Source organism: Amphibalanus amphitrite, unplaced genomic scaffold, assembly GCF_019059575.1.
Source record: "Amphibalanus amphitrite isolate SeventyFive unplaced genomic scaffold, NRLGWU_Aamphi_draft 000368F_arrow, whole genome shotgun sequence".
Classification (NCBI taxonomy): Eukaryota; Metazoa; Arthropoda; class Thecostraca; order Balanomorpha; family Balanidae; genus Amphibalanus; species Amphibalanus amphitrite.
In genome coordinates, this window is record NW_024881862.1 from 559,096 (window position 1) to 586,124 (window position 27,029).

The following is a 27,029-nucleotide window of genomic DNA, read 5'->3' on the forward strand; positions in this document are numbered from 1 at the left end:
ACGGCGTCATCTGCTGCTACTTCTGGTCATCTGCTGCTACTTTCTTCATCTCTACCGCGGCAGACGGCGGGCGTCGCTCGTGGCGGCGACGCGCGGTACTCCGGCGTCGGCGCCCTCATGGTCGCGCCGTCCTCTGCCACTTGGTGGCGCTAGCGGCGACGCTCTCCTGGCGACACCGCTTCTCTCCCCACTCGCGGCGGAAGCGGTCCCCCGCTCCATTTCTCTCCCTCTTTCTTCTCTCGCGGCGGCGCGGCGACTTCCTCTCTCTATCGCGGCGGACGGCGGGGCGGCGCTCCCTCACTCGGCGGTGATGCTGGCGACGCCGCCGTCACTTTGCGGCGCCCTCTGCCGACGGCGCAGCTGATGACGCCTCCTGGCGACGTCCTTTGTTTCTCTCTATGACGCGGCGGACAGACGGTGCAGGTGCGTCTCCTCTCTGCTACCGCGTCGGCGACATCTACTTCTCGTTTCCTCTCTGCTACCCGACGACGACATCTACTTCTTTCTCTTCTCTGCTACCGCGACGACCTCTACTCTCTTCTCTTCTCAGCTACCCGACGGCGACATCTACTTCCTTCTCTCCTCTGCTACCGCGACGACTTCTACTCTCTCGTATCTGCTTCCCGACGGCGACATTGACCGAGCCGAGGGCGACGCGGCTCCCTGTCGTGCAGGCGATCTGTCCTCCACATCCGTCGGAGGCTCTCGGAGATCGCCCGCCGCGCACCTGACGATAAAAAACAAAACAACTCGGCAGGAAAAACGTTCATTACGCAATGCCTAGCTAAGTCAGTCACATCATATTCATCACACTTTCCACATTTAAACGTTTGCGAACAATCAACCATTTACAGAACACTTCATTACACTTCGCACATTCAACGTTTCATACTTTTAATCAACCAGTTACAGAGCACATGCTTAATTTAAATATGCCTGATGAAAGGAGAGAGTATTGGATAGAAGGAAGGATATACGGTACATACCAGCCGCGGTTATTGGGGCACCTCTGGTTGTTAAAGACGGCTAACATTGGCCGTGGGGCGTGACATCACAACACCGCGGATGATTGTCCGTGATTCATGGCCCTCTTCCGATTGATGGTCGGACTTTGAAAATTACAGCAAATAAATCGATACCTCATGACTGCAAGCTTTGGTTGTTAATGAAATTTGTATTCCATGAGACACTGGTTAAGACTGAACTATTCCGAAATTGTACGTTTAACACGTCACAGTCGACCATCCGACCTGACCACGTGAGCGGCCGTCTCAGTAGTCCCAGGTATTGACCGGTATGATCATGCTAAACGGGCCATTTATTTCGCCAAACAAATAATTTAAATTTCCTTCCGCCTAAACTGAGTTTAGAGCGGCATTGCGTGGTCACAGGTAATGGTCGGTATGATCATGCTGAATGGGCCATGAAATTTTGCACAAAACAAGTCATTCAAATTTCGTTCCGCCTAAACTGAGTTCAGAGCGGTATCTCTCGTCGCCGGCCCTTTGGTAACGGTTCAGCGACAGAGCCGACTGTGGGTCGGGTCACCGTCACTGGCACATGGCGAGCGGGGAAGTGATTAGATGGTGCGTGGGATCTGGTGAAAGAGAAAGTGGGACATGGTTCGACTCCCACTGCGCAGAGAAGCGGGTCAAATGTGCGTGCGGCGCAGCGCCGATGGCTGTGAAAGCCAGGAAGAGGAAATGACCGATCGCTGATATAATGAGCGGGACCGGGATGGAATTGACTGGGAGACGAGGCTCTGGCGCATTTCGCCCATGGAGGATAATAGTCTGCGGAAATGCGGTACCGCATTCCACTAGTCTCCGCCATTACAGCGCTCCGACGCATGCCCAGCGGCGCTGGAATAATGGATTGGGACGACGGGCCAAACAGCAAACACACCGGCTAGGTCGGTGACCATTGACCAATGACCAAGTCGAGCGGGCGGCGCCGGCGCTGGAGATAAGGACAGAATAGCGAAACTGGTATTCGGCTCTGAGTTCTTCGAATACGAAAGAACGATTTCGTTCGTTGGCGGCTGTCAATTAGGGGAGCGGGGAACCATCAACCAGACATAGATCCACAGGATCGGTATCCGAAGAAACGCATAAAAGGGCTGTACGCTCAACTAATCATCATCAACGTAAAAATGAAATTAAAACTGTGAAATTGAACCAGATTATGCTTAAAATCATAACCTGAACAATGCTGACAGTTTTATTTTTAAATCAATTACCTCAAATTATGACAAGCAATTTAATGTAACCGGTGAGCCTTCGTCCAACAATGAAAAGCATATTGAAACGTTATAACAATTTAAACGATATGCAAGTAAAATGTGAGTAAGTTTGAAATTTGCTTTATCTTGATACATTTACAGGCAAATAAAGTGGATATAAACTAAAACGACATCTTATATTATTTGGTCCCTGAATCATGTAGAACACGGGCGTAAAGCGCGTAAGTGCCAAAAGTTAAACGGTAAATAACATCCCTAAAAAGCCGATGTTTAACGATGATTCATTTTGTTACATGAACGTTTCAAAACGTCGGCTTAGGCACGTACCTAAACGGAAAATCAAGAAAGTAATTGGTAATTAAATTTACATTCCTACCGTCTTAATCGAGCTTTACAAATACAATAAAGCGTTTTAAATATAAAGGTCGGGCAATACGTATCCATAACACATTTGTTAAATGAATGAAATTTAATTAACGACTTGCAGCATTTGATCAAAGTAAACGATTACAAAAACCTGTACGAAGCAAATAGATTAAAACGGTGAAAGGATTTAATACGGCAAAATGCATTATTTATCAAAGGTTTGAGTTAAACAGACAAGTTTGACATTTCCACCTAGTGAATTTAAAGTTTCACCGGCAATTAATTTATATTCGATCAGTGAGCCTAGCCCAGGTTATAGTAAAATGGGAAATAATCAATATGTTCAATTACGATAATTCATGAGAATTATGAGCAAAATATGGCAATTTTGACATTTCCTTATGAATACCTTATTCAGAATTTTTCCCAGAATTTCATTGATTCCCGATCAGTGAATGAGAGAATAAGAACAGTAAAACGGTGAAATAACCTTTGAACGGTTAAATGCAAAATTTACAAATAATTCTGAGGAAACATGGTCCTAATTCTAACAGCTCGCTTAGTGAATGTTTAGGTAATAATTTAACCGGCATTTCAAATGATTTTGACGAGTGAAGTGATCAGTTTCAATGACAAAACCACATTACGCATCACGAAAATTGTAGGTAGGGGAAAGTGGGGTAAGACGGTCAGGGTAGGTAAGACGGGCACCCCTTCTGCAGACCAAACCAATAGCGCTACGAGCGAGAAAAATTAGGACCAGAATTGTCTTTCCCACTACACACCACCATTGAAGTTTGGTGATTTTGTGTTCAGTCGATAATCTTTTATTTTGATTTCTTTAAAACACTAATTTCATTGAAAACATCCATAATGTATTGTGCAAGTTTTTGTGTGCAGCACTATACAGCTAAAAACTCGCAATCACTTGTGGTACACTCATATGCCACCAGTGTTCATTTACCGCGGATTTGCTTTGTCTGCATCAAATTGTCCACAGAGAAAAATTGTGCTGAACTTCTTACATTGAGTTAGGGGTAAGACGGGCAACTATGAATCCAATGGGTCTGTAATGGTGAAAATATTTTTGTTGCTGTAGGAAAAAAAGAAGCATTTCTTATAAGAATATCTTCGATTCCGATACTCACAGACATGTTAGCAATATTCCTTCGGCACAGTTTATTCTCGAATGATGAATGTGAAAAACGGTTCTACATGACTTCTGATCTAGGGCCTATATACGAGCATACGCCTTCTGCACAAATCTTGTATACTGCCATTTCCGAGGCACTTGAGACCAACGAGCGACTGTATCAATGCAGCTAATTTCGGGCATTTGTTGCGAGCTGTACTGGTCGGTGAAAGAAGCTGGCCGTCTTGCCCTACCCATGTGACCGTCTTACCCCATGGGGTGGGGTAAGACGGGTTTTTGCAAGGTTTTGCAAAAATAGCTGCAGTTTATTTGTTGAATCAGGTCTAAGTCTCATCTTCTGGCAAATGGAAGTAAAATGTCTAAAAGAGGTTTTCACTCAGTTTCCCGTTTCTATGATGTTTCTAACCGGCCGAAAAATGGCTCCAAAGTTAAGGTGTCCGTCTTACCCCACTTTCCCCTAGGTACATCGCTGTCAAAATCATATCATTACGAATTTATAAAGTTTTACAATTCAACGCCTGATCACTGGCGGATCCAGGCTTGCGTTTTGGGGGGGGGCCAACTCATGCTGGAGCCAAACCTAGGGTACCCCCAAATCCTGTTTTCTCATCGGATTTAGGCCACTTATTTTTCGTCACAGCCCCGACACTATGATTTTTTTTTAACTAGAAAGAAAAATATATAAATGGTAGCCCACCCGACCCATGCCTTTATATTACTTTGTTAGCACTTACCATTGCTTTTGTCGACCAGTTAACCCGCTTCGAGTCAGTGCTTGGGTCCCTTTGCGGGCCGGGAGGTGGTAAAACACCCCCTGTCTAACTCGGCTCCTAGGCCACGCACTGATTGAACTATGTTTCATTACCGTTTGTGGGAGGGGGCAAACGGGCCACTTTAGACCTCTGGGAAGGTGGCATGGCCCTAAATGCCCCCTCCCTGGATCCGCCAGTGTAAGAGACCATTGGAGCTGCAGTTGGGTACCTCAGACGTCAGGGTACGCCCTCAGATGTATAGGACTCGCATGGAGACCTCTTATGCTATAGTGGACTGAAAGGACCCAAAGGAGCCTGTCAAGGGCTCCCGGAGATAGACGTGGGCCCTCAGGAGCCCGCCAGAGCCCCCAATAAGGGATAAGTGAGGCATACCAAGTGCCTGCAATTGCATATTGCATAAGCCATAACGCCTTTACAAATCAATATATTATGTATCAGTGGCAGATCCAAGGGGGGCCACATGGGTCATGACCCCCCTTGGTGCCCGGGAGCACCACAGGCGTGTCAGGGGCACCACCGGCCTAGCAGGGGCACCACCAGCCCGCCAGGGGCACCACAGGCCTAGCAAGTAGCAAGGGCACCACGGGCCTGTGAGGGGCACCACAGGCTTGTCAGGGACACCCCAGGTCTGTCAGGGACACCAGAGACCTGCCAGGGGCGCCGCCGGCCTCGCAGGGGCACCATGGGCCTGTCAAAGGGGCACCAGAGACCTAGTAGGGATACCACAGGCCTTACAGGGGCACCACCGGCCTTACAGGGGCACCTTGGGCCTGTCAGGGGCATCACAGTCCTGTCAGGGCCCAGGGGCACCAGCGGCCTAGCAGGGGCACCACAGGCCTGCCAGGGGTACCACCGGTCTAGCAGGGGCACCACCGGCCTCGCAGGGGCACCATGGGCTTGTCAGGGGCCCCACCGGCCTCGCAGTGGCACCACCGGCCTCGCAGGGGAACCACCGGCCTCGCAGGCATCACGGCATCACGCAGGCCGCAGGGGCACCTTGGGCCTGTCGGGGGCATCACGGGCCTGTTGGGGGCACTTAAAGCTTGTCAGGGGCACCACAGTCTTGTCAGGTCCCAGGGGCATCAGCAGCCTAGCAGGGGCACCCTAGGCCCGCCAGAGGCACCACAGGCCTGCCAGGGTCCAGGGGCACCACAGGCCTAGCAAGGGCACCACGGGCCTGTCAGGGGCACCTCAGGCTCCCGTGCTACCCCCCCCCCCGGATCCGCCAGTGATGCCACACCACGCGAAACACCGCGGACCGCCAACTACCAGCTGCCGCGCCATAAACACGTGCCAACAACAGTCTTTTTTTGAAGGTCGACTCCGCTCGCGCAACTTTTGACTGACCCTCACTGCTACCATATTGCTTCCATATTATGCTGTGGAAACTTTACTTCACCAAGTGGCTAAAAACCTCCATCAAGGTATATTTTCTTAGAAATTTTTCTGACGTTTTGGGGGGGGCCAAACAGGCCACTTTAGGCCTTTGGGGGGGGCCATGGCCCCCGTGGCCCCCCCCTGGATCCGCCAGTGCGCCTGATAGCAAAGTTTGAATTGACCATTTATAGTTTTTAGAAAGAAATGAAGCACAGCAAAGTTCCATAGCATTTCAAACATAACACTAGATATCAGGCATAACAATAATTGAAGTTCTCGTCAGGACAGGCCTTTATCCGTGACGAAAACATTTCAATTTCATCACTCGCACAACATTCAATTATATCAATCATATACTTTTATCAATCAATCATACGGTTCGCCGTTTATCGGTCAGATATTTCCTCTCACCGATGTCTTATTATTGCAGTCGTCAACAAAATTTTCCTAATGAATTTTTGGTGGCTGGCTCGCTCGATTGTCCCTGAGTAATGAATATTTCACGGAGTGAGCAAATTAAATCGGCACATCGACTGGGGCTGTTCGGTCGAGATTTACGGGCTTCTCCAACCAACTAATGCAGTTTAAGACTTATATAGCGGTCGGACAAGGGTCACACCGACTACAGCACAAAGCGCACGCAAGACAAGCTAGTTCGGTCGAGACTTATGGGCTTCTCTATATCAAGAGAAGGGATCGCTGCCGACTTGCACAACATGCCGCCCAAACAACAGGTGTCTGGGTCGCGGATTTACGGGCTTCTCCAACCAACTAACGCAGTTTAAGACTTATATAGTGGCTGAACAAGGGTCACACCGACTGACATGATTGTGCACGCGAACTAGCCTGCTCGGTCGAGACTTACGGGCTTCTCCATATCAGAAGAAGGCTCACTGCCGACTTGAGCGCAATGTGCACACGTAACAGCGATTCCCGGCCGATGCACCAAATTTATGTAATGTACCCGTGATGCCAGCGGCAGCGCTACCGCCAACACCCGTTCTATCCCCCGACAGCCGTCTGCCACCCGGCCGTGGTGGTCCAACTATTGCATTTACTTTACTTTGGCATCCGGTGGACAGGGAATGCATCACCTTTGGGCACACACGGTTGGGTCGCGCACCCTCGTGGGTTGCGGTGTGCACAAGGCTATATAAACCAGGTAGAACGCTCCCGAAGAAAAAGTGGTGACAAGCAATATTTAGTTGCCGCGACCCTCACTTGTTCAAGACTATATCCGCAAGCAGCATTTACAAGCTAGCGGAAATCGACCAATCGGCGTTCGGCAATACTCAACGCTGATTGGCCCGATGCTCGTGACGAAATTGCGGGGGACTGCAGCTACTCCCCTATGGCGTTTCATTGACTTATGACTTTTGAAGGGGATTTGTATCAGTTTTTGTTGGGTTTGAGGCCATTTTTGAGCTTGGATATTCTTTCCGTGACCTTTGACTATATAATAACGACATTTAATTATGACATTTCTATATACTACCGGTGTCACATCGGCCAAAAAGACCGTAAGTACATGGGATAGACGGACCACTGCTGATGGGGCCACACATGTCGGCGTGTGGTCATCGGAGGCCCATGAGGGCTCGACATGGGCCCTTTATGGGTCGGTATAGGCCCAGTGGGTCCAGTGCAGGCCTACCAGGGGCCGGTGGCATATAATGTAAGGCTGTCTCGGGACGAATTGAGGGCTCATGGGGGCCATATAGGACCATTAGGGACAACATAAGCCAATCAGGGGTCCATTTAGGCCAATAAAGGCGCTTCAGGGACTTGAAGAGGCCATTCAAGAGCCGTGGTGGGCCCATGAGGGGACGGCATTGGTCCATCAGGTGCAGTCAGGGGATGTTGTACGGGTTTCTCAGTGACCCATTTGGGCATATCAGTGACCAATTTAGACCCAGCAGGGGGCTTTGTAGACCTATCAGGGGCTGGTGATGGTTTATCGGAGGCCAGCGTTAGTCCATCGGGGCACGGCATGCCCATTAGAGGTAATTGCGGGCCCACACTGAACAATGATGGCCCTTCAACGGCCCCTAATGGATCTAGATTGACCCATGTTCCATGATGTGTCATGTATGCCCCTATGGCAGGCCTACTCAGACCCCTGATGGACGTTCCCGGCCTCTGATGACCCTATACTGAATCCTGGTGGGGCTCTAAGAGTCTCCAATAACCCTTCTTCAGCCCATTATTACCATACGCTGGCACTAAAGGCCCCACATCAGCCGCAGGGCAGTCCGTGCCAAGACAGCATGTCTTTTCGGCCGATATTACATCGGTAATATTAATTAAAATCATGATTTTATGGTGCCATTATATAGCTAACAGTCATAAGAAATATATTTCAACTCGAAAACAGCTCGAAACAGCATATAATCTTAAAGAAACCCCTCTGAAATCCAAAAGCCTATTCGGGTCCATAGAGAATAACTGCGGTCCCCCGCAATTTCGTCACGAGCGTCGGGCCAATCAGCGTCGAGCACTGCCGAGCGCTGATTGGTGGATTTTCCGCTAGCGCGTGAGTGCTGCTCGCGGAACAAGAGTTCGTCGACAATCCTCCACAAACGTCTGTCACCACTTTTCGTAATGCTAAACAGCCGGAGCGTACCCCCCTGGGTGTGCATTACACCGTCTTAATTGCAAGTTACGTTATTATTACATTTACGTTACGTTAATGTTTAAACTCCGTGACTCATTCATTATCTCCGTCTTTCGTCTCTCGTCTCGAATGTCTCTCTCTGCCAAACAAGATAAAGATTTCTGCTCCGTTATTATTTATATAAAACAAGTATAACGCCAAAGAATGAAACAAGACTGCTCGGGAATGTACGTCTACGGGAAATTGCGTCGCCTCAGAATAAACGCGCAGATTAGCCTAACATACCCTAACACGCGCAATCTACACATTTACTTTACCTTGCTCCTAGCCTAGCTAGGGAGGCGGGGTGAGCACAAAGCCCCATCCTCCGGGTCAGCGGGACACCTACCTCGAGCGAAGCCACCACACGAGAGCCCCGATCGGCCGGCGCTCACGCGTTATAACCCAGCTCGAGGCGGGAGTCGGAACGGTCAGCCCGCCCGAGGTGAAAGCCAGCCTCGCGTTCCGACGCGGCGCCCGTCGACCAGGAAAACCTATTCCTACAGGCGCGGGCTTTACACTACCACAACACCTGCAGAGGTACCTTCCTGGAAAAATGACGCCCAGGGAGGTGACTGTCCAACTTATTGGAATACTACCATGATTGCTTGTCAAAGTGTGTGTCATCATGCTCTCGTTTGACAAGTGATGTATAATAAATGTGATATTCAATAATTATCTCCTGACTGCTGACTGTTGAGTGATCAAAATATTCAAATAATCAGGGTACAATGCTGTGCATAGTGCACACTAATCATGTTGTTTTTGTGTAGGCCCTCTGCACATTGTTGTGTTCACTGCTATGTGCACCTTAAGTAAAAAAGTGACTGGTGGTACATGACAAAAGGTTGTGCAACTGTGAAGTTCATGCCCTTGGTCAAGCTGGTGCCAAATGCCTATAGCTATAGTATAGCAGGATCACTGATCAGTGAGGGTTGTAGACATGCTAGCTACATACATTGTGCATTGAAGATATTGGCACAAAGTTCATCCGTAATTACTATGCTTAACACCTAATGTAAGAAGCGACATAAATGCCCAGATGATAAAACTCTCTGGTCAACATCACACAAATTTATTGACAAACTTTGCAGGTACATATTTACATTCATGGCAAAATATACTTTCGATTTGATTCAGAAACTAGTTGCTAGTAAACTTGCATTTTTGTAGGTACAACAACGACCATATATTGAATCATAAAAAACCTCATGGCATTCATCAGTCATCACATACCTTTTTACCGAACAAGTACCTAGCTACCATGCAATGATTCTAAAAATTTCCGCAATCCATCTATATCTCAACTGACACAATGAATTTGAAATACCCTAACAAAACCTATAACTGTACATAAAAATAATGCAATACTACAAGAACTATGAATTTCTGAAGTTATTCTCACATGCTGGAATGTTGAAACTCTACTTTTGTCATCCATTTCCACGTTTGATTGAGCCATCATATCAAACTGTTTTCGTTCTTCAGTCACAAGCTTTCGCACAAATCTGGAATTTTTACACATCATCTTGAACCATGCTCCAGTCTTTCCAACAAGGTACTATGTAACATCAAAGCAATTTTGATTTGTTACAACAGCTTCAGATCATGATAGGCTTGAGGTTTGTTACACCATTTGCCAGACAAATCTCTGCAAAATGTCTAGTGTATCAATTCCCAAACTAAGTAATTGATCATATCAGTATTTGCAGTTTCCACACAATGTTTCATAATATTATTCTATGTTTATATAAAGAAACTCAAATAATCCACAAATTGTTATCGAAACACTCCCACTTCAAGAACTCACAGAAACAGTACAAGTTCAGAAGCAAACAAACATTGCGCCAGATTTCGTATGAAACGCGCCATCGTCCTGAAGTTTCTACCACAGACGGTAGTTCAACCGCAGCCGTAGTGCGAAAACCCCTGCCCACCTTACCCCACGGCGGAGCTCGGTTGCAATTTGTAAATACGCGGCTCGGCTACAGTTCTGGAACGTGATTGGCCGGACGGCATAGAATCTTCGCCGTCCGAGAGACATCGAACGCGGGGTAAATAGAAGATAGCTCAGAGTGTGGCGCTCTTCTTTCGTTTGCGGCGCAAAAGCGCGCGTTTAGAAGGGGATGGGGCAAGATACCTATAAGAAACTATATATATAAGGGATGGGGTCGGTCAGTTAGGTCCAGGTCAGTTAGGTCAGGTCTTGAGTTAGGTGGTCTTTTTCACATAGTTGTATGGTTATTTTAAAGATGTTTATCATTATGTTTTTGTAAAAGATCACCCATACTAAGGTACATTTTTTCTTTTTAGGTACCTACCTTTCATTTAGCTCAGCTGTTGTAGGTTGTATGAGATTCTATAAGTTTGGAATAATTTAAAACCCATTGGCCATTCTTATCCTGATTCCAAAAAAAAACTTGAACAAAGCAGTCGGAAATAAAGGTAAGCTATTTATTGATACTATTTCTTCAAATAAGTGTTATCTTCCTTGCCATCTCTGTAAGGCTGCCAAATTTTTGGCAAATTTCCCTGGACAGTCAACACGGCTGATGTTTGCATGGTCGAGGCATGCCTAGACCTGCAGTCATATCAATGTGAATCAGGGGTTGTCACTCTTGGTCACTACTTCGCTTCACCATAGGTCCAGTACTGATGTCATTGGTTTCTATCTAGGTGATGTCAGTGCTGTCTTCATCTGGGAACTTCTTACACTTGTTTCTCAGTGGTGGCCATATTGTTTTCTCCCATGACAACACATTTGTGTCATATTTCCCATTCGGCTAGAAACTGGCTGCAAACAAATCACTCAGTACCGCTACCTTCTATAAATGACCTTGTGAATGCATGTTTGTGTTATATTGTTTTTGTGGGTCAGTGATTTGATGAATGATTGATAGCATGCTTCTCTTATTAAGCATTTGGCTGAGATTTAAGTGGAGGACTGTGCCAATTAGTGCTCTTCCTTCATTTGCTCTATAATTGAATCAAGCTACTGCATGGTCTGAAGAGCATGGAGTAGCTTAACTGTTACCTATACTCTATAGTTGCCAACCATTTGTGTATAGGTAGGTACTGATATACTACAGTACTGTATGTACTGTGGTACAAAGTACATGCATGGCAACTTAACCCGCGCACCGACGGGGGGGGGGCGGATATCCGCTCCCCGAGGTTTTTCGCGGATACGCGAAATTTGGTATGACTATTCTCTCATCAATTTTACACATGGTGTGCAAGTTTGAACCTCCTAACTTTTAAGGTCAGGTCACCAGGTCACTTTGAATGACCCAACCTCAAGTCACTTTTTTGCAACTTTGTCACCGTGCCAGAGCTACAGTAGATGTCGGAGGCCTTTGAAAGTCGCAGGATGTTATTAGGTCATTAGTAGCTACAATTTGTATATCTCGGAATTTTGATGTCGGTGACCTAAGGTCAGGTCAATTTCGCGACCTCCCCATTATAAGTCAATGGGGGAAAAATCAACTCCCTGTTTTTACCACTAAAACGGGTCGGAATGGCCCCATATACCATACATGACTTCACATACGATCAACCTTCACTACCTTGAGGTCTGTTTTGCTGTTGGGCAGCTGTAAGGTCATGTGACGTCATCAAAGGTCACCAAAGGTTTTTTGCCAATAACTCCTTACAGGAACAAGATACAGCCGCGCGGATGGTCTCATTGTGTTCAGCTCGTCAAGACGCATCGAATGATATACATGATGACCTCGAGGTCACGTGACCTGAGGTCAACCTTTGACCTTGACCTTTCGAGGTCAACATATATATCATTCGATGCGGATTGACGAGAGGATCACGATGATGCCCTTATTTTGTTCCTATCTTGACTACTTCGAAAGTTATTCGAGAAAAAATCCTCTCCATATCTAGCGCCGCCATTTTGACTTTTTCGACCCCTGTGACGTCATCTTTGACCTGACCTGAAAATGACCTTAGTAAAAATTGTAGACCTTGTCCGTGCGTATCCGATGCCGTTTACCGCTTGTCGCTATCTTGCTTCGTTCTCGAGATCTCAGGGGGGGGGCGGTCATCCGCCCCCCCCCCCGTCGGTACTAAGTTGGCGCAGACCCCCGTCGGTGCGCGGGTTAAGTACAGTACATACAACCAAGTACCTATGTGCTGTAGAGAAGCATGGCTTTGAGCCACCTTCATATGAAACCCCTGCAGCAAATCATGAACTTTTCAATGCTTGCTGATATATGAAAGTATATACTACCTTAACCTATGCACCATCAATACTATGTTGCAAAAACTGTCAGTGCTAATTTCTATGTTTTTCTTGATTGGTTTTCATTTGTTTTCTATAGAAAAACCCAACTTTAACATGTAACCATTACCCTCAACTATGAAACTATGGTAGAGCCAATTCCCTTGCGTTCACAAGCACCAATGCTCTGTAAAATTATGGTTAGATATCTTTTATCAGCATGATCTGAGCATCTCCTACATGCTTCACATAGGCTTGTGACATTACTATGCTTGTGTTTCAATGCTTTCCTTCTTCATGGTTTCCTCCCAAGGTCTTTGATGACGGTGAGCATTGTTCCAATAGTAAAGAACAAAGCTGCTTCAATCACGGAAATGAATAATTATAGACCTGTGGCAACCCCTAATATGGTGAGTAAGCTTTTCGAGGTAGTACTGCAAAAACGACTTCAGAATTATTTGTTGACACAGGACAACCAGTTTGGCTTTAAAAAGAACCTTGGTACAGACCAATGCATTTACACTTTGAAAGAGATAGTTGAAAAGTATAAGTCAATGAATAGCATTGTCCATCTGTGTTTTCTTGATGCAAGCAAGGCGTTTGACCGTGTTAATCATAAAATTCTCTTTCAGAGGCTTTCAGAGAGAGGTGTTCCTTATGTGTACCTAAGATTGCTTGCGTTCTGGTACCAAGAGCAAGAAATGGTCATTAAATGGGGATCCACTTTTTCAGAAAAGTTTAAAGTGTCCAATGGTGTCCGGCAGGGAGGTATCTTGTCACCTCCCCTTTTCAACGTGTTTATAGATGAGTTGTCTAGCAGATTAAATGAAATGGGCATAGGTTGTCTTATAGGTCGGAAATTGGTCAATCACCTGATGTATGCTGATGATGTGGTGCTTATCTCTCCATCAAGTGCAGGGATGCAAAAACTGTTGAATGTGTGCCATGAATTTGGTATGGCAAATGATGTTGTGTATAATAGTTCAAAAAGTGTTGCAATGTCATGTAGATCGAAGGGGATGAGGAATGTCAAAATACCTGATTTTATGTTAGGACCCATGCCGTTAGTATGTGTTGATAAAGTTAAATATCTTGGGCATATCATAGAGGAAGACATGACTGATGATCTAGATATTGCCAATCAGAACAAAGGTTTATTTGTCAGAGGGAATATGATCATAAGGATGTTTCACATGTGTACTGTAGATGTCAAACTGAAACTATTTGAGACTTACTGTTCATCGATGTACTGTGCACACCTGTGGTGGAACTATAGGAAGGCAACTATGAATCGACTCATTGTGAGCTATCACAACCTTCTTAAACGACTTATCGGGTTATCGAAATTTGAGAGTACGAGTATGACATGTGCATATTTTAGAGTGCTGAATTGTGAAAGCGTGTTCAGGAAACTTATTTATAAGTTTCTGAGAAGACTTGAACAAAGCCCCAATAGCATCATTGAAGCAATCAATTCAGGGGATCTCCGTTTCAGATCAAAACTGAGACGCTTTTGGCTCAGTAAGCTCTATTGTCATGCTGTGCTACATTGAATGTGCATCGACTGGGAGTGTGCCTTAATCGATGTTTGTTGTTCATCCATCATCCATCTGGTACATCCATCATCAACTCATAGCAATGGACTGTTAGTCTGAAATACAAATCTATCTATCTATCTATCTATCTATCTATCTTATCACTAGTGTCTTATTTCCCTTCTCACAATAGAAGCTGTGTATGCAGTTTGAATTCCATCAGTGAGGATTGGTTAGGAGTGTGGATTGATTGAGGATGTGCTGACACTTCATGTGAAACTGACACTTCTCTGTGGTGCAGGTATGATGAATGGAAATCCAAATATATCAGGAACAAGACAACCACCGCAGCCTTTCAAGCAGCCAGATGTGAGTTTATTTATTTATTTATGCATCCTAATCTCATATGATGAGTGATCCTGTTCTGCATAGTAATAATGATTGCAAGATACTGTTGAGTAAGTACAAGTAGGAAGGAGCATTGGTGATATTTTTTAAAGTAATTCAAGAGTTATACATTTTGTAGAGCATGCTTTTCCATATATCAAAGAAAACCCACTCTTATTTTCTATGTCCATTTTAAGTAAAAATGTGTTACGAAAAAATTTGTTGTTGATCATTGCAACACGTTTCAGATCAACGAGTATCGGCGTGAAGTGCCCGATGTTTCTCTCGTCTTCAACCCAGAGGAGCGAAGTCTGGTGCTGCCCCTGTTGCCAGCTGACCGTCAGCAGGAGCAGAATATCCTCCATCGCAGCCGCTCTGTGCCTGGCCGCATCAGCGACCCCGCCCGACTGCCACAACAGCCCGTTCACTATCGCACGCCGCCCCCACGGCCGGCCAGTGACCACTACGCGCCGTCATGGCCCAGCCCAGGGTCCTCCGTCCCTCCCCGGCCCAGCTCGGCATCATCCGCTCCTCACCGCCCCAGTCCGACGTCCTCCGTCGCCTCACGGCCCAGCCCAGGGTCCTTCGTCCCTCCGCGCCCCAGCCCGGCGTCATCCGCCCCTCCCCAGCCCAGCCCGCTGACTCGGCCAGCCGCCGTGGCGCCAGCGGACGTCAGCATTTGCTACGATGACGGCAGAGAGGTGCCTCGTCCGACCGTGGCCGCTCGTATGACGCCGCCCGCCGAGTCGGCGGCAGTCTCGCCGCGCTCCGCCGGCTCGCCCGTCTCCAGCGGCGGCGGTGCGGGGGTACAGGTGCCGGCCGAGCCGTCCTGCTGCGGTGCTGAGCTGCGCGCCGTGCTCCGACTGGTGGCCGACAACGGCCGGCAGCTGGCGCAGCTCCGAGCCCAGTTCCGGCAGCTGCTGAGCCGCGAGACGCCGCCGACACCCCCAGCGCGGTGCGTGCTGATGCGCGAGGCTCACACCCAGACAGAGGACGACACTCCGCGCCGGCCGACCACTGCGGCGGCGGCAGTCAACACCAGCTTCAGTCTAACGCCGCGCCGCGATGTGGGCACCGACCCTGCGGCTCCGTGTCCGCCGGCCCGCGCCGATCGGACGGCCGCTCCCCCTCCTCCGGCCGAGCGGGCGGCCGCTGTCCCTCCTCCCGCCGCCGAGGTGACCGGCAGCGGCGGCCGAGAGAACACCGCCCAGCTGCAGCGGCGGCGCGTGCAGGAGTGGGTGGCCGGCGAGGGCTGGGCCGAGGAGGCCGAGCCGGAGCTGACCCTGCGCGGACTGGTGCTGCCGCCCGTGCCCGAGCAGCAGCCCAGTCCCGAGGCCAGTGTGCACGTGGACATGCCGGTGTACCAGCAGTCGCCGGGAGGGTGAGTGTACAGCCGCTGATAGTGGCGGGGTGGGTGTTATTCTTGGATTGGACCGTTCGATATTATTGCTGGGGTGAATTATGGGCATTGTAGCCGAGAAGAAGTTAAGGTTGCTGGTCGTCAATGGCTGTGAATGGAATGTTTTTTTTTTTTTGCCATTTCCGCTGGGAGAACTATGGGTAGGTCCATAGACCTCTGTACACCTGGACTGAGCGCAGACATTTCGGCCATGACCATAGTGGCCCTAACTTTCAGATGTTATATCTCGAGATCAGTAACACCCAGATAGGTCCGGTCTTCACTGTTTGATGGCCTCGTGCATTAAAAATTGAATGCAGTGTCTGCGGGAGATATCGGCTGGCACAGAGGAGGGTCTGCGCGTGGCGCGTGAGGGGTGTTTACAAAGTTGGTCTAATGATATCTCCAGAACCGCGTCACTGATTGAGCTCAAATTTGGTATGTGACCAGATACAATACATCGAACACTATCACATTTCTCAAATAGGGGGTGCTGGTGCACGTGCGCACGTGTACACCCCTTCTTTATATCTCAGTAACCACTGGCCCGATTGAGCTCAAATTTGGTATGTGCCCAGATGACATACATTAGCCACTATTGCATTTCTGAAACAGGGGGTGCTGGTGCACGTGCGCACGTGCGCACCCCTTCTTTATATCTCAGTAGCCACTGGCCCGACTGAGCTCAAATTTGGTGTGTGGCTAGATGACATACATTAGCCACTTTTGCATTTCTGAAACAGATGGTGCTGCTGTGGGTGCTGCCGCACGTGTGCACGTGCACACACTTTCTTATGTGTCCGGAACTGCTAACCCGATTCTTGGGCCCGATTGAGCTCAAATGTGGGGCCAAACATCAAGCAACTGCCGCTAACGCATTTCTGAAACTGTATGGGCGCATTCTGGAACCGCTGACAGTGCACTTCCCTTTTTATGCAAACTAATCGGCGCGTGCCATTGCTCTCAAGTTCGGAGTGCAGTATCATATCATGCATCTCCGTCAGAGGCAACCCTCGAACAGGGGATTCTGTTCTAAGTTTACAAGAGAACAGTAGCTGCGGAACACCTTCAATTAAGGAGGGAGGGGGGGGGGCACTGCCGACTTTTGGTCCCATTCTTTCCATGCAACGCCCATAGGGCTAATGTTAAAATGCCAAAATCAAAGGGGGCACGGTGCCCAGGTGCCCTCCCCGTTCCGCCGCCTATGCAAAAGAATGTCTCTTTCGAATGGTTTTATTTGACTTTTTCCACTTTGAACAGTAGATCTGTAAACGATTTATAAAAAACTCATTGCAAAACGATTTTATTTTACTGAACTTTCTTATTCTTCATACCTACACGAATGAATAACCAACTCCACAGAAGTCATAACGTATCACACGAATGCGAAACGGCCCCCGCTAAACCAACGCCACGGCCTCATTATTGACTCTCAGGCATTCGCACTCGATATTCCACACGGACCAGCGTTCAACCACCAGCCACCAAAACCGTTATGTCACTCGGTGACCTGTCAAGGACAGCGACGACAAAGTGGCCGTGTAGGAGATATTGTCCCTGTATACCATCGAAGTACATAATTCTACAGCTACGTAATTTTAGTACGTAATTACATTTCTTTCACGCCAACGTTTAGGCTGCTGATATTATCACGGTTTTGTGTGTTGTCCGTGGGCTGGTCGCGTTGCCGCATGCATGCACATTGCACACTACTGACGTTTATCTCACTACTGCCGGCTACCATGGCCGGCTACCACGTCTTCAATATGTCCTTATTCAGTCTGGGGCCTGATCTATGATGCATGCCCCACTGACGCATGACAACACTTAGGCACTTGAGCAGTGCTACGGGTTGTCCTCCACGTGGCACATAAGGAGATAGCACACGGGTAGCTCCGTCTGAACAGTCGATATTCTCACAGCCCAGGCAGTCCTCCGTCGCGTGACGGTCGATGCTGTTTGCCTACTGAGGCACGAGCAGCACTACCTATATAGGCTTAGGTAGTGCTGCGTGGGTGTTACTGATCTCGAGATATAACATCTGAATTCTGAAAGTTAGGGCCACTATGGTCATGGCCGAAATGTCTGCGCTCAGTCCAGGTGTACAGAGGTCTATGGTAGGTCCAAGTTCAAAGAGTCTGAGTTCAAGCTACCGACCCGTTCATAGGTAGTCCGATCAAACGTGATAAGACGGACAGACGCATGAATATGGATTGCGTATGAATTCGTGGTTCCATTTTCCGAATGACTGTCGCCTAATTGCAGACCTGCAGTGTATTCTGTATGTTGTTCGGCTTTATATTATTTTTGTAATTTTCCTTAACTACAACGGATTAACGAAGTGTGCTGTTGTTTTTCAGGTCTTGCGACGGCTCTGTGGCCGATGACGCCGAAGCAGACCGACCCAGACGGCCGGACACGACCTTCTTCCAGAACGTTATGGTAAAGAACGAGGACCCCATTTACCTTGGCACTGCCGCCGTGTTTGCGCTACACACGATGACTTGGTGTATCCGTGGTGCTACAAAAACACTGCCTCTTGTCCAGGACAAGACTGCCTCTTGTCCAGAGTCCCAAAATTTGTAGATGTGTCATGTGGGTGGGAAACGACATCCAAATGCAAATCATTTTCCACTCTCACCTCCAGTTTTCAAGCCCAATTTTCCACTCCCCATTCCACCGAGAAGGAGCAATTGCGGGAATGGTTGTTTTACATCTGTCACAATTGTAGATAGATTAATGTTTTTGATCATTTTCCCACTCTTTTTGGGCCTTACCTGACCGACAATTTTTCACTCTCATCCTTTTTTTGGTCAGCAATTTTCCCCTCTGACACCCAAGCAAAAATATGATTTTGGTACACTGCTTCTCCTCCCCCGTCGCAGGGTCAGGTGAACCAGATTCTGGACGGCGCGGCGGCGCGGGCCGAGTCCGGCGGCTCGGCCGAGGCCAGCGACAAGTCGCAGAGTCTGTCGGCGTCGCCGGTACCGCGTCACCGGGACGAAGAGGTGATCGAGGCCGAGACGGACCCGGTGCGGCGCGCCACCCTGCAGCAGCTGCGCGCGGCCGGCGTCAGTCTGGTCACCAGCCAGGCCAACGACGAGTGAGTCAGGCTCCGAGCCGAGGGCCACGGCCACTCGGATGGGCTGGTAGACGCTTAATGGGAAGGGGGTTAATTAGGCTTTGCGACGGATGCTACTTTCTCTTGCAGAAAAACAATAACACTTTAAGAATGGGCTCTGGCACGATGAGTATGGTTAGGTTCAATGTTTTCTTTCCGTGTAGTAGGTTGAAAATGGCCGTATGGAATTGAGGTGAATTAAAGCGTGTTGGATCCAATGTTCTATCTATCTCATCACAAATAGCTTTTGATCAGCGTGCCGTTTAGATCGTTCAAAAAAAGGCCGCAGTTCGGTGTCCCTGCCTTTTCTCTCGCCCCCACCCCCCGTTGTCCTGTTTCCTCATTCCCTGGTGGGGGACCCCTTAAGCCTCACACGTTTGACGGTCGCCATTTCTCAGGTCAGTGCTGGACTACTCGTGTCCCCCACGGGCCGTGCGGACCACGGCAGCCGTGCCGTGCAGCACGGACCTCAGTCTCGAGATGAACACACTGGCCATGAAGTACGTGGACAGCCGGCAGCTGATGCAGCGCGCCGCCGCAGGTACGTGACTAGATGGGCACACAGTCGAAAGGGGTGATTTAACGGATGAGATTCGACAGCCGCTGATCTTAAGCCGATTGTGGGCACCGCAGTGCAACCGGGAATAGATGTGTCAGCACATTCCGACGGAATGTGCTGTGTGCTACGGAATGATTCCGTATCACACTGCAGCAAAGGATTGAATTCAGTGTTGTCGTCTGCTAGCCACACTGAGGTTGGTCATGGTATAAAAACATATTGTTCTACATAACTTATCCCTCACGCATGTCTCACCGCAGAACTAAAAACGAACCCGGAATGAATTGACTGAACCATCATGAACTAATTCCAACTACCGTATTTATCGAGGCCTGGCCCTGACATCTTCCTGTTCGGTTTCAGTGGGCGGCCGGCCGTCGCCGCACCCAGTCGAGGCGCGTCTCCTGGGCAAGGAGAACCTGGCGCCGCCCTCGCGCGGCCGACCCACCGACATGACCATGTACGGCATCTCCGACTCCAACATGTCCTTCTCCACCAGGAAGTACATGGAGAAGTTCAACCTGCAGTCATGACGCGACACCAGCCGTCGTAGCGGTAGGACACCGGTCTGCCCCGAATAGCTGAGATTTATTCAATGGTTTATATGTTTAACAGGGGCCAACGCTGCGCCGCATGTTGTTACGCACCGCTAATTCTGTACAATACATTAAAACGTGCTTCAATCCGCTAGTGTCCACCGTCACCAGTTCGACAACTCTGTGACGGTAACAGTCAAACGGCTCGGCCTTCTGAGACATCTTACACACATCAACATTCGTGAACAACCCAAGAGCGATTCAGCAAAGACGCTGCTAATACGATTAACATCACAGAACCGTCGGCGCTGCCAGGCGACGACACGCCAGCTCTACGCGTGAATATCACACACTACAGACTCTGCACTATCATAAGGAGAAACTCTCACCGCAACCGCACGTGCCCTTGATGTTTGGGTTGTTGAACACAAATTCACTGGCCAGCTTTGTTTCCGAGTAGTCCATCTCTGTGCCGAGCAGAGAGAGCTGCGCCTTCCGATCGATTAACACGGTAACGCCTGCAGTAGAAACATGTCCGTGAATGTCATGGCATTAGCAGAAACGTGTAACGTAATTTCAAACTGGATGTTGGACTGGATGCATAAAAATCGTGTGTGATTATTTAATTTTAGTCGACAAAGGACTCTATCTTACTCCTTTTGTCTCATGCTTTAGATTAGAACACTACCAGATTAATGACGATCTATGTAAGAGAGGATATTTTAAAGTTGACCAACGTGGCGGTTCACTTTTGCCAAGCTTACCATCTTGTTTAACTTCTTCATCTAGCTTTCCCTTCTCGAAGGCATAGTCGAGTGTGTAGCTCAGCCCGTTGCACCCTCTCTGCCGAACGCCAACCTTGAGGCCAATCTGTGATGCATATGGAGATCAGTTTGATGCTGCCTTGGATGCTGCTCTCATAAAAGGCACTAGTTTTAAGGAAATCTTAGGCCATCAGCCAAGAAAGACACATTATCTAAAGAAAGATGCAAACAAGTTTTCTCTTGGCAAACAAAAATGTATGACAACCTGAGGATAATTCATCACTACCACATTTCACTCCACATTTATATTCAACTAGGAACTTTGAGTATTAAGTGGACAAGTCAAGTAAAAATATGCCCTGAATAAGAAATATGAGGAGTTATCAAAATTTATCACATCTTATTACGGAGCGAGCGAAGCGAGCGGAGTCTTTCCTTAGATTAACGGAAATTTCTGAGTATGAGCGGCCGGCCGGCCGGCCGGCCGGCCGTGGGGACGCTCTTCAAAAGCTAATATCTTAGGAACGGGACATCCGATTGACAAGCGGTCTTCTTTACTGAATGTCACTTGGACGTAAAAGTTCTGTGGTGTGATGGCCACCATGCCTTCTTGCCAACCACCGCACGTGGCGCGTGGTAAAGTTGGACATTTTTTAAGAACCCCCAAAATTGCAACCTCAATAACGGCACAACGGTTGGGCCGATTGAATTGAAACTCGGTACACAGTTAGGTCTCCATCAGATAATTCATCTGCATGTGTTAAGGTTGGGGTGCTGCTGCACGTGCGCACGTGCAGGGGTCGTTTCCAGATCTCGAGAACGGCTGGACCGATGGCGCTCAAATTTGGTACACGGTTAGGGACCAGTTAGTAGGGTGCCGTGCACAAGTCAGTTGGGACCCATTTTGCACGTGCGCACGTGCAGGGTGCCGCTTCCAGATCTCGAGAACGGCTGGGCCGATTGTGCTCAAATTTGGCACATCGCTAGAGACCGGTTAGTAGGGTGCCGTGCACAAGTCAGTTGGAGGTACCCCCTCGAAATTTCGCACGTGCAAGGCCCACCCTCTCGCTCGCTCCGTTAGTCGCCCCATAAGGCGTTATACTGGTTCTTACCTTTCAAAGAATACTTGCATTTACAAAATATTTATTGGCACACATTTAAAGATTTGAATAGGAATTTTTTAAGAACAATGTATACTTACTGCATCTGGCTTGGCACTGAGGACAGTCTTGATTTTATCAACTGCATTCTTAGTCTGAAAGAGAAAAATTATCTCAAACGTTTTCAAAAAGCTGTCTACAATCACTAGCATAAGCAGGCTAAGTGAGAGTAATTAAGACATGTTAAAGATTTTTATGGAAAGTACCAGTAAGCCAACATTGACTGATTGACCTGCTATTCAATCTCGCAGAGCACATATCAGTCATGCTTAAAGTTTCTTAACAGTTCACACTTTGTTCAACTTAAGTACCTCTACAGCTGAAAACCCTATGAGTAATTGGTAGGTAGTAGTAAAGCAGCTGTCACACTTTTTTAGCAACCAAGGAGAGGCACTGTAGATTAGGTTTAAGGTTTTAGGTGGTAGGTTTTAGGTTGTAGGGAATGTTTGGTTTGGTTTGATTAAAAAGCATCTCTGGGTGTAGCGTCTCTCCTTGGTCGAAAAAAAACAAGCTTGACACATGCTTTACAACTACAAGTAACTTTTACCTATGATATTTCTGACTGTTATCGTTCAAGGTATCATACTCAAGTATTACTCACCAGAACCAGTGCTGCCCTCGTAGGGATCAGCCTTTTGCCGCCTCGTACTGCTCTGACAGTGGCGGTGGCGACAGGAGCAGCCATTCAGAGGCTGAGATGTCTGACAATGGAGTAGGTACACTTATTGATGAAAGGAAGATTTGAATCTGTAACTGGGGAGTATTGCTTTATAAATTTGCTGCCTCCCCAGCTAACTCAACGTTAACAATCTGTTCTTGTTATCGAATAAGGCTCAATCTTTACCACACGTCTCAAATTTATTTCAAAAAGTGAGAATCAATGTTTGATGAGCTTGAGAGGGTGCTGGGTACACTTGAGAGGTCCTTGAAATAAACTCAACTTTGATGTGCTTGATCCTTGGCTTGAGACTTGAAATAAATTGAAAGATATATAATATAAACAGTGATATAAACGCATCACATCAAATCTCTACTGCGCATATTTTGACGCAATCGTTCCGATTATGTAACGATTTCCGTGCTGCCTTTGTGCTGCCAAATAAAGTGAAGTAAAATTTGGCAGGGGGAAATTGCAAGAGCCGCTAAGTTGAAGTAAAATGATCGTGGGAAAATCAGAAATGTCATTTGGGCGGTTGCACAGCCTTGGCACAGCCTGCAAGCTCGGGTGCGGGGCCCGGGTCGGATGTGTTTGCTATCTCAAGGTCCAAGGAGCCCCCTGGCCTGGCTCTTTGAAGAAAAAAATATTCGAGGAATGCAGACTGGATAAGTGTTGTTTTCGGACTGACATTAGAATGTTACCCCGTCGAATGATGTGCCGTTTTTTAGGTTAACTTTAGTGTTATCTTCATAGTTCATGGTAAGGTCACTGGTCTGTGGTCAGTGGTCCGCATATTTCTATATGTTTTGCCATTTCGGCGTATAAAGGCCTGGCTACACTATGCGTTTTCTGCGTGCGTTTTCTGCGGGTTTGCGTGTTTTGCGTAATATCGTTCTAGAAAAAGAACGATATTACGCTTTTGTGATGTTTTTTTTATGATAAATTTTGGTAAATATAAGAGTTTTAATAGCTTTCGTATATAACGAATGTAAAACTTATATTATTTATCACTTTTTTCTAGAACGATATTACGCAAAAAGCGCAAACCCGCAAAAAAACGCACGCAGAAAACGCATAGTGTAGCCAGGCCTTAACTCGTGAACGAATAGAGGTGCACAGCGCCACGGCAAAGCCGCGGAGCATCCGGAGGATAAAAGCTATCAAAATTGACGTTATTGAAAAAACCTAAATCTGGAAAACTTTTCACACAGGCTTTATTTGTTATTCATTTCACCAGAATCGTGTCTTTTTCGTGTTTCGAGACGCGATGAATGAAGTACTCTAAAAAGCAATTTTGAAAATTTGCCCTGAGGTCAAGGTCAAGAGCTGACCGGAAAGGATCACGCTGCGTAACAGTCGATGCGTATTGTTGGGCTAAATGCATCCAAGGTATGTAAGTACCTATTTTCATCGCTCTGGCGTACCTCTTTCAAAAGTTATTGTAGGAAAAATTGTTTGAGATCCTTTATGACCTGAAGTGACCTCTCTCAGGGCATAAAAGGGGCGGGTCACGGGTGCAATTTTTACGAATGTTTAGAATGAATTCCGTCCAAAATAGCGCAGTTCAGTTTTCCCTATTTATTGACTTAGGTATAGGATTGGAAAAGTTGCAAAATTGTCTTCAACAATCTCCAGCTTTTTACGGGTCTAGAAAAACGTAGCTCACAGCGCAGCGAAATTTTTGATAGTTTTTCATACCTAAATTTTGCATCTTGCAGAGCCAGAAAGCAACTGGTTGAGGTCAGTTCACATGAGGTCAGGTCAACAGGTCGTTATAAGCAGGGCTGCGGAGTCGGAGTCGGAGTCGGAATCGGAGTCGGTCGGAGTCGACAGTTGTGACCGGAGTCGGAGTCGGAGTTGGAGTCGATTTTAGAAACCCGAGCCGGAGTCGGAGTCGGAGTCACCGAAAATCTGTCGACTCCGCAGCCCTGCTAGGTCTGCGGAGTCGGAGTCGGGAGTTGGAGTCGGTCGGAGTCGACAATTCTGCCCGGAGTCGGAGTCGGAGTCGGAGCTGGTTTTTGAAAGCCGGAGTTTGAGTTGGAGTCGGAACTCGGAGTCGCCGAAAATCCATCGACTCCGCAGCCCTGGTTATAAGTAACTATACCATGCCACCTTGCAATTCTGTCATTCCTACAGCTCATCTCTTAAAAGTTCGAAGCTCGGTAATATTGCACGAAGATACCAGTGCCAGCTAGTAGGTATACCTATGTACTGTAGCCTGGGGTGAGTCATATTTGTTACCTCACCATCACAAGACGATGGAGGAAAAACAAAGGCCTCCTCACCCTGCCTTGAACGAAAACGTCAAAATCTTTTTCATAAATATGACAGTGTTTACTCAAGTGATTACCGACATAGGTACCTACCTATATGCTATTGGCAGGATGCAGCTGATGGCCGGCTGTCACTCAAAAGTTCATGCAAGGTCATAAAAGGTCACCAGCCATTTTTCGACAAAAACTTTGAATTAAATCATGGGAGATCGATAAAAGCTCCTAGAATGTGTTCAGCTGAACAATGGTTAATAACAATCGATTGATATGCAGCATAAGCTTTCTCGGGTCAATGTCATGACGTGTTACGTGCCGCAGATGATGATACTGAATTTGAGCACGTGCAGCGGTATGATCAAAGAAAAATGAGTGTGAGCTGAGAAAAATGGTGACAGAAAAATATAGATTGACCTGGATCGGAACAATGAATTGATTTTCTGATAATAGCAAGGCCATATATATAGGGATTATAGTTTTAATACCACTGATTTGATTTTAACGTAACCTGACGTGATGCATCCTTGATAACAAATCAAAGCCAATATTAAAGATAAAATCAGGCAGCCGCCACTTGCAACATACTGGTGACCGTGACAGGACAACGATGGAGAAATACTTAGAACTGGCGGCTCGCCACGGACTAAACGGGGAAGAAGCTCTCAAGTTTGCATCTGAACGCATGGATAAAGATGCAGAGCGAGAGGAGCGAAGACTGGAACGTGAAAGAGAACGAGAAAAGGAAAGAGAGGAGCACGAAAGAGAAAGACAGGAGTATGAGAAACAAAGAGAAGAACGCGAAAAGGAAAGAGAGGAAAGGGAAAAGGAACGCAAACATGAACTCGAAAAGCTTCAATACCAAAGCGAGATATCCAGCGTCACTAGAGCAGCAACAGCTACTGTTCAGACACCGAAACTGCCGCCGTTCATGGAAGGCCGAGATGAAATGGACAGCTATCTCCAACGTTTCGAAAGGTTCGCCCGCGCGGCGGGATGGGGGGAGGACCAGTGGGCAGTCTCTCTCAGTGCCCTGCTAACGGGGAAAGCTCTCGACGTCTATCATCGACTGGGAGTCGAAGACGCGGCAGACTATATGCACTTGAAAAATGCGTTGCTGAAGCGCTATGGATTGACAGCCGATGGATATAGAAGGAGGTTGAGAGAATCAAGGCCAGAACAAGACGAGACCCCACAACAATTTGTGGTCAGGCTCCAGACGTATCTAAAACAGTGGATCGCCCTGGAAGAAACAGATGACTCAAGAGACGCCCTGGAAGAGCTCATGATCAGAGAGCAATTCATGATAACGTGTCCGGCTGAGCTCAGGCTATTTCTGAAGGAGAGGAAACTATCATCGCTAGAAGAGATGACCGAGACGGCTCAACAGTACCTGGAGGCAAGGAATCGAACTTTGTACGATCTTGAAAGAAAGTCTTCATGGAATGACACCAAAGCGCGGTACGCAAAAGAGTCGAGTAAGGTTAGTTCGGTGCGATCGGCATCAGCCTTACAGGTGAACTCAAGAGTCGGGCGGCCTAGATGCTCATTCTGTGAACAGTCACATGAATCGGAGACGTGTCCAGAAGTGGAAAGGATGAGCATCGACGACCGACGTAAACGGCTGCTCACTTCTGGGTCTTGCTTTCTTTGCCTACGTCCGAGGCATATCGCCAGCACCTGCGAACTCCAGAAGACATGCGGCAAGTGTCAGCGCAAACATCATGAGCTGCTCTGCTTTGAACCTGAATCTAAAGCCGCAGGAAGTCCCGCCAAGGTACTAGCGGCTCGGTCGCATATCCAAGAGAGCACGGCTGTGGCATTACAGACCGCTCGCGTTGTTGCTCT

The 27,029-nt window shown here is 47.6% G+C and overlaps 2 protein-coding genes across 4 annotated transcripts; one reads left to right on the top strand and one right to left on the bottom strand.

Moving 5' to 3' along the window:
- The first annotated feature begins 10,668 nt into the window (after positions 1–10,668).
- Positions 10,669–20,479, top strand: LOC122389692 (skin secretory protein xP2-like). 3 transcript variants are annotated; one of them, XM_043381964.1, is made up of 7 exons: positions 10,669–11,009; positions 14,632–14,699; positions 14,966–16,098; positions 18,477–18,558; positions 19,002–19,219; positions 19,636–19,778; positions 20,160–20,479. In XM_043381964.1, the coding sequence occupies exons 2-7, from the start codon at positions 14,634–14,636 to the stop codon at positions 20,327–20,329; spliced, it is 1,812 nt and encodes a 603-aa protein (XP_043237899.1). In that variant the 5' UTR covers positions 10,669–11,009; positions 14,632–14,633; the 3' UTR covers positions 20,330–20,479. The 3 variants fall into 3 exon arrangements, with proteins under 3 accessions (XP_043237899.1, XP_043237900.1, XP_043237898.1); XM_043381965.1 differs by having other exon boundaries at positions 10,713–10,753; XM_043381963.1 differs by having other exon boundaries at positions 10,837–10,858.
- On the bottom strand, positions 20,369–23,303 carry LOC122389693 (iron-sulfur cluster assembly 1 homolog, mitochondrial-like). The gene is made up of 5 exons (XM_043381966.1): positions 23,197–23,303; positions 22,858–22,957; positions 22,298–22,351; positions 21,097–21,202; positions 20,369–20,850 (listed from the first exon to the last, which is right to left on the bottom strand). Exons 2-5 carry the CDS (start codon positions 22,939–22,941, stop codon positions 20,702–20,704), a joined length of 393 nt encoding a protein of 130 aa, XP_043237901.1. The 5' UTR covers positions 22,942–22,957; positions 23,197–23,303; the 3' UTR covers positions 20,369–20,701.
- Between the last annotated feature and the right edge of the window lie 3,726 nt (positions 23,304–27,029).

What these genes read in the sequence shown, in the direction of transcription:
- LOC122389693 (XM_043381966.1), bottom strand. Translation starts at nt 22,941, where the DNA reads ATGGCTGCTCCTGTCGCCACCGCCACTGTCAGAGCAGTACGAGGCGGC. An exon ending in TCAGTGCCAAGCCAGATGCA is followed by an intron (nt 21,203 to 22,297) that starts GTAAGTATACAT and finishes TATGCATCACAG; the next exon opens with ATTGGCCTCAAGGTTGGCGT. An exon ending in TGAAGAAGTTAAACAAGATG is followed by an intron (nt 20,851 to 21,096) that starts GTAAGCTTGGCA and finishes TTTCTACTGCAG; the next exon opens with GCGTTACCGTGTTAATCGAT.
- LOC122389692 (XM_043381964.1), top strand. Translation starts at nt 14,634, where the DNA reads ATGATGAATGGAAATCCAAATATATCAGGAACAAGACAACCACCGCAG. An exon ending in CCTTCTTCCAGAACGTTATG is followed by an intron (nt 18,559 to 19,001) that starts GTAAAGAACGAG and finishes CCCCCGTCGCAG; the next exon opens with GGTCAGGTGAACCAGATTCT. An exon ending in ACCAGCCAGGCCAACGACGA is followed by an intron (nt 19,220 to 19,635) that starts GTGAGTCAGGCT and finishes GCCATTTCTCAG; the next exon opens with GTCAGTGCTGGACTACTCGT.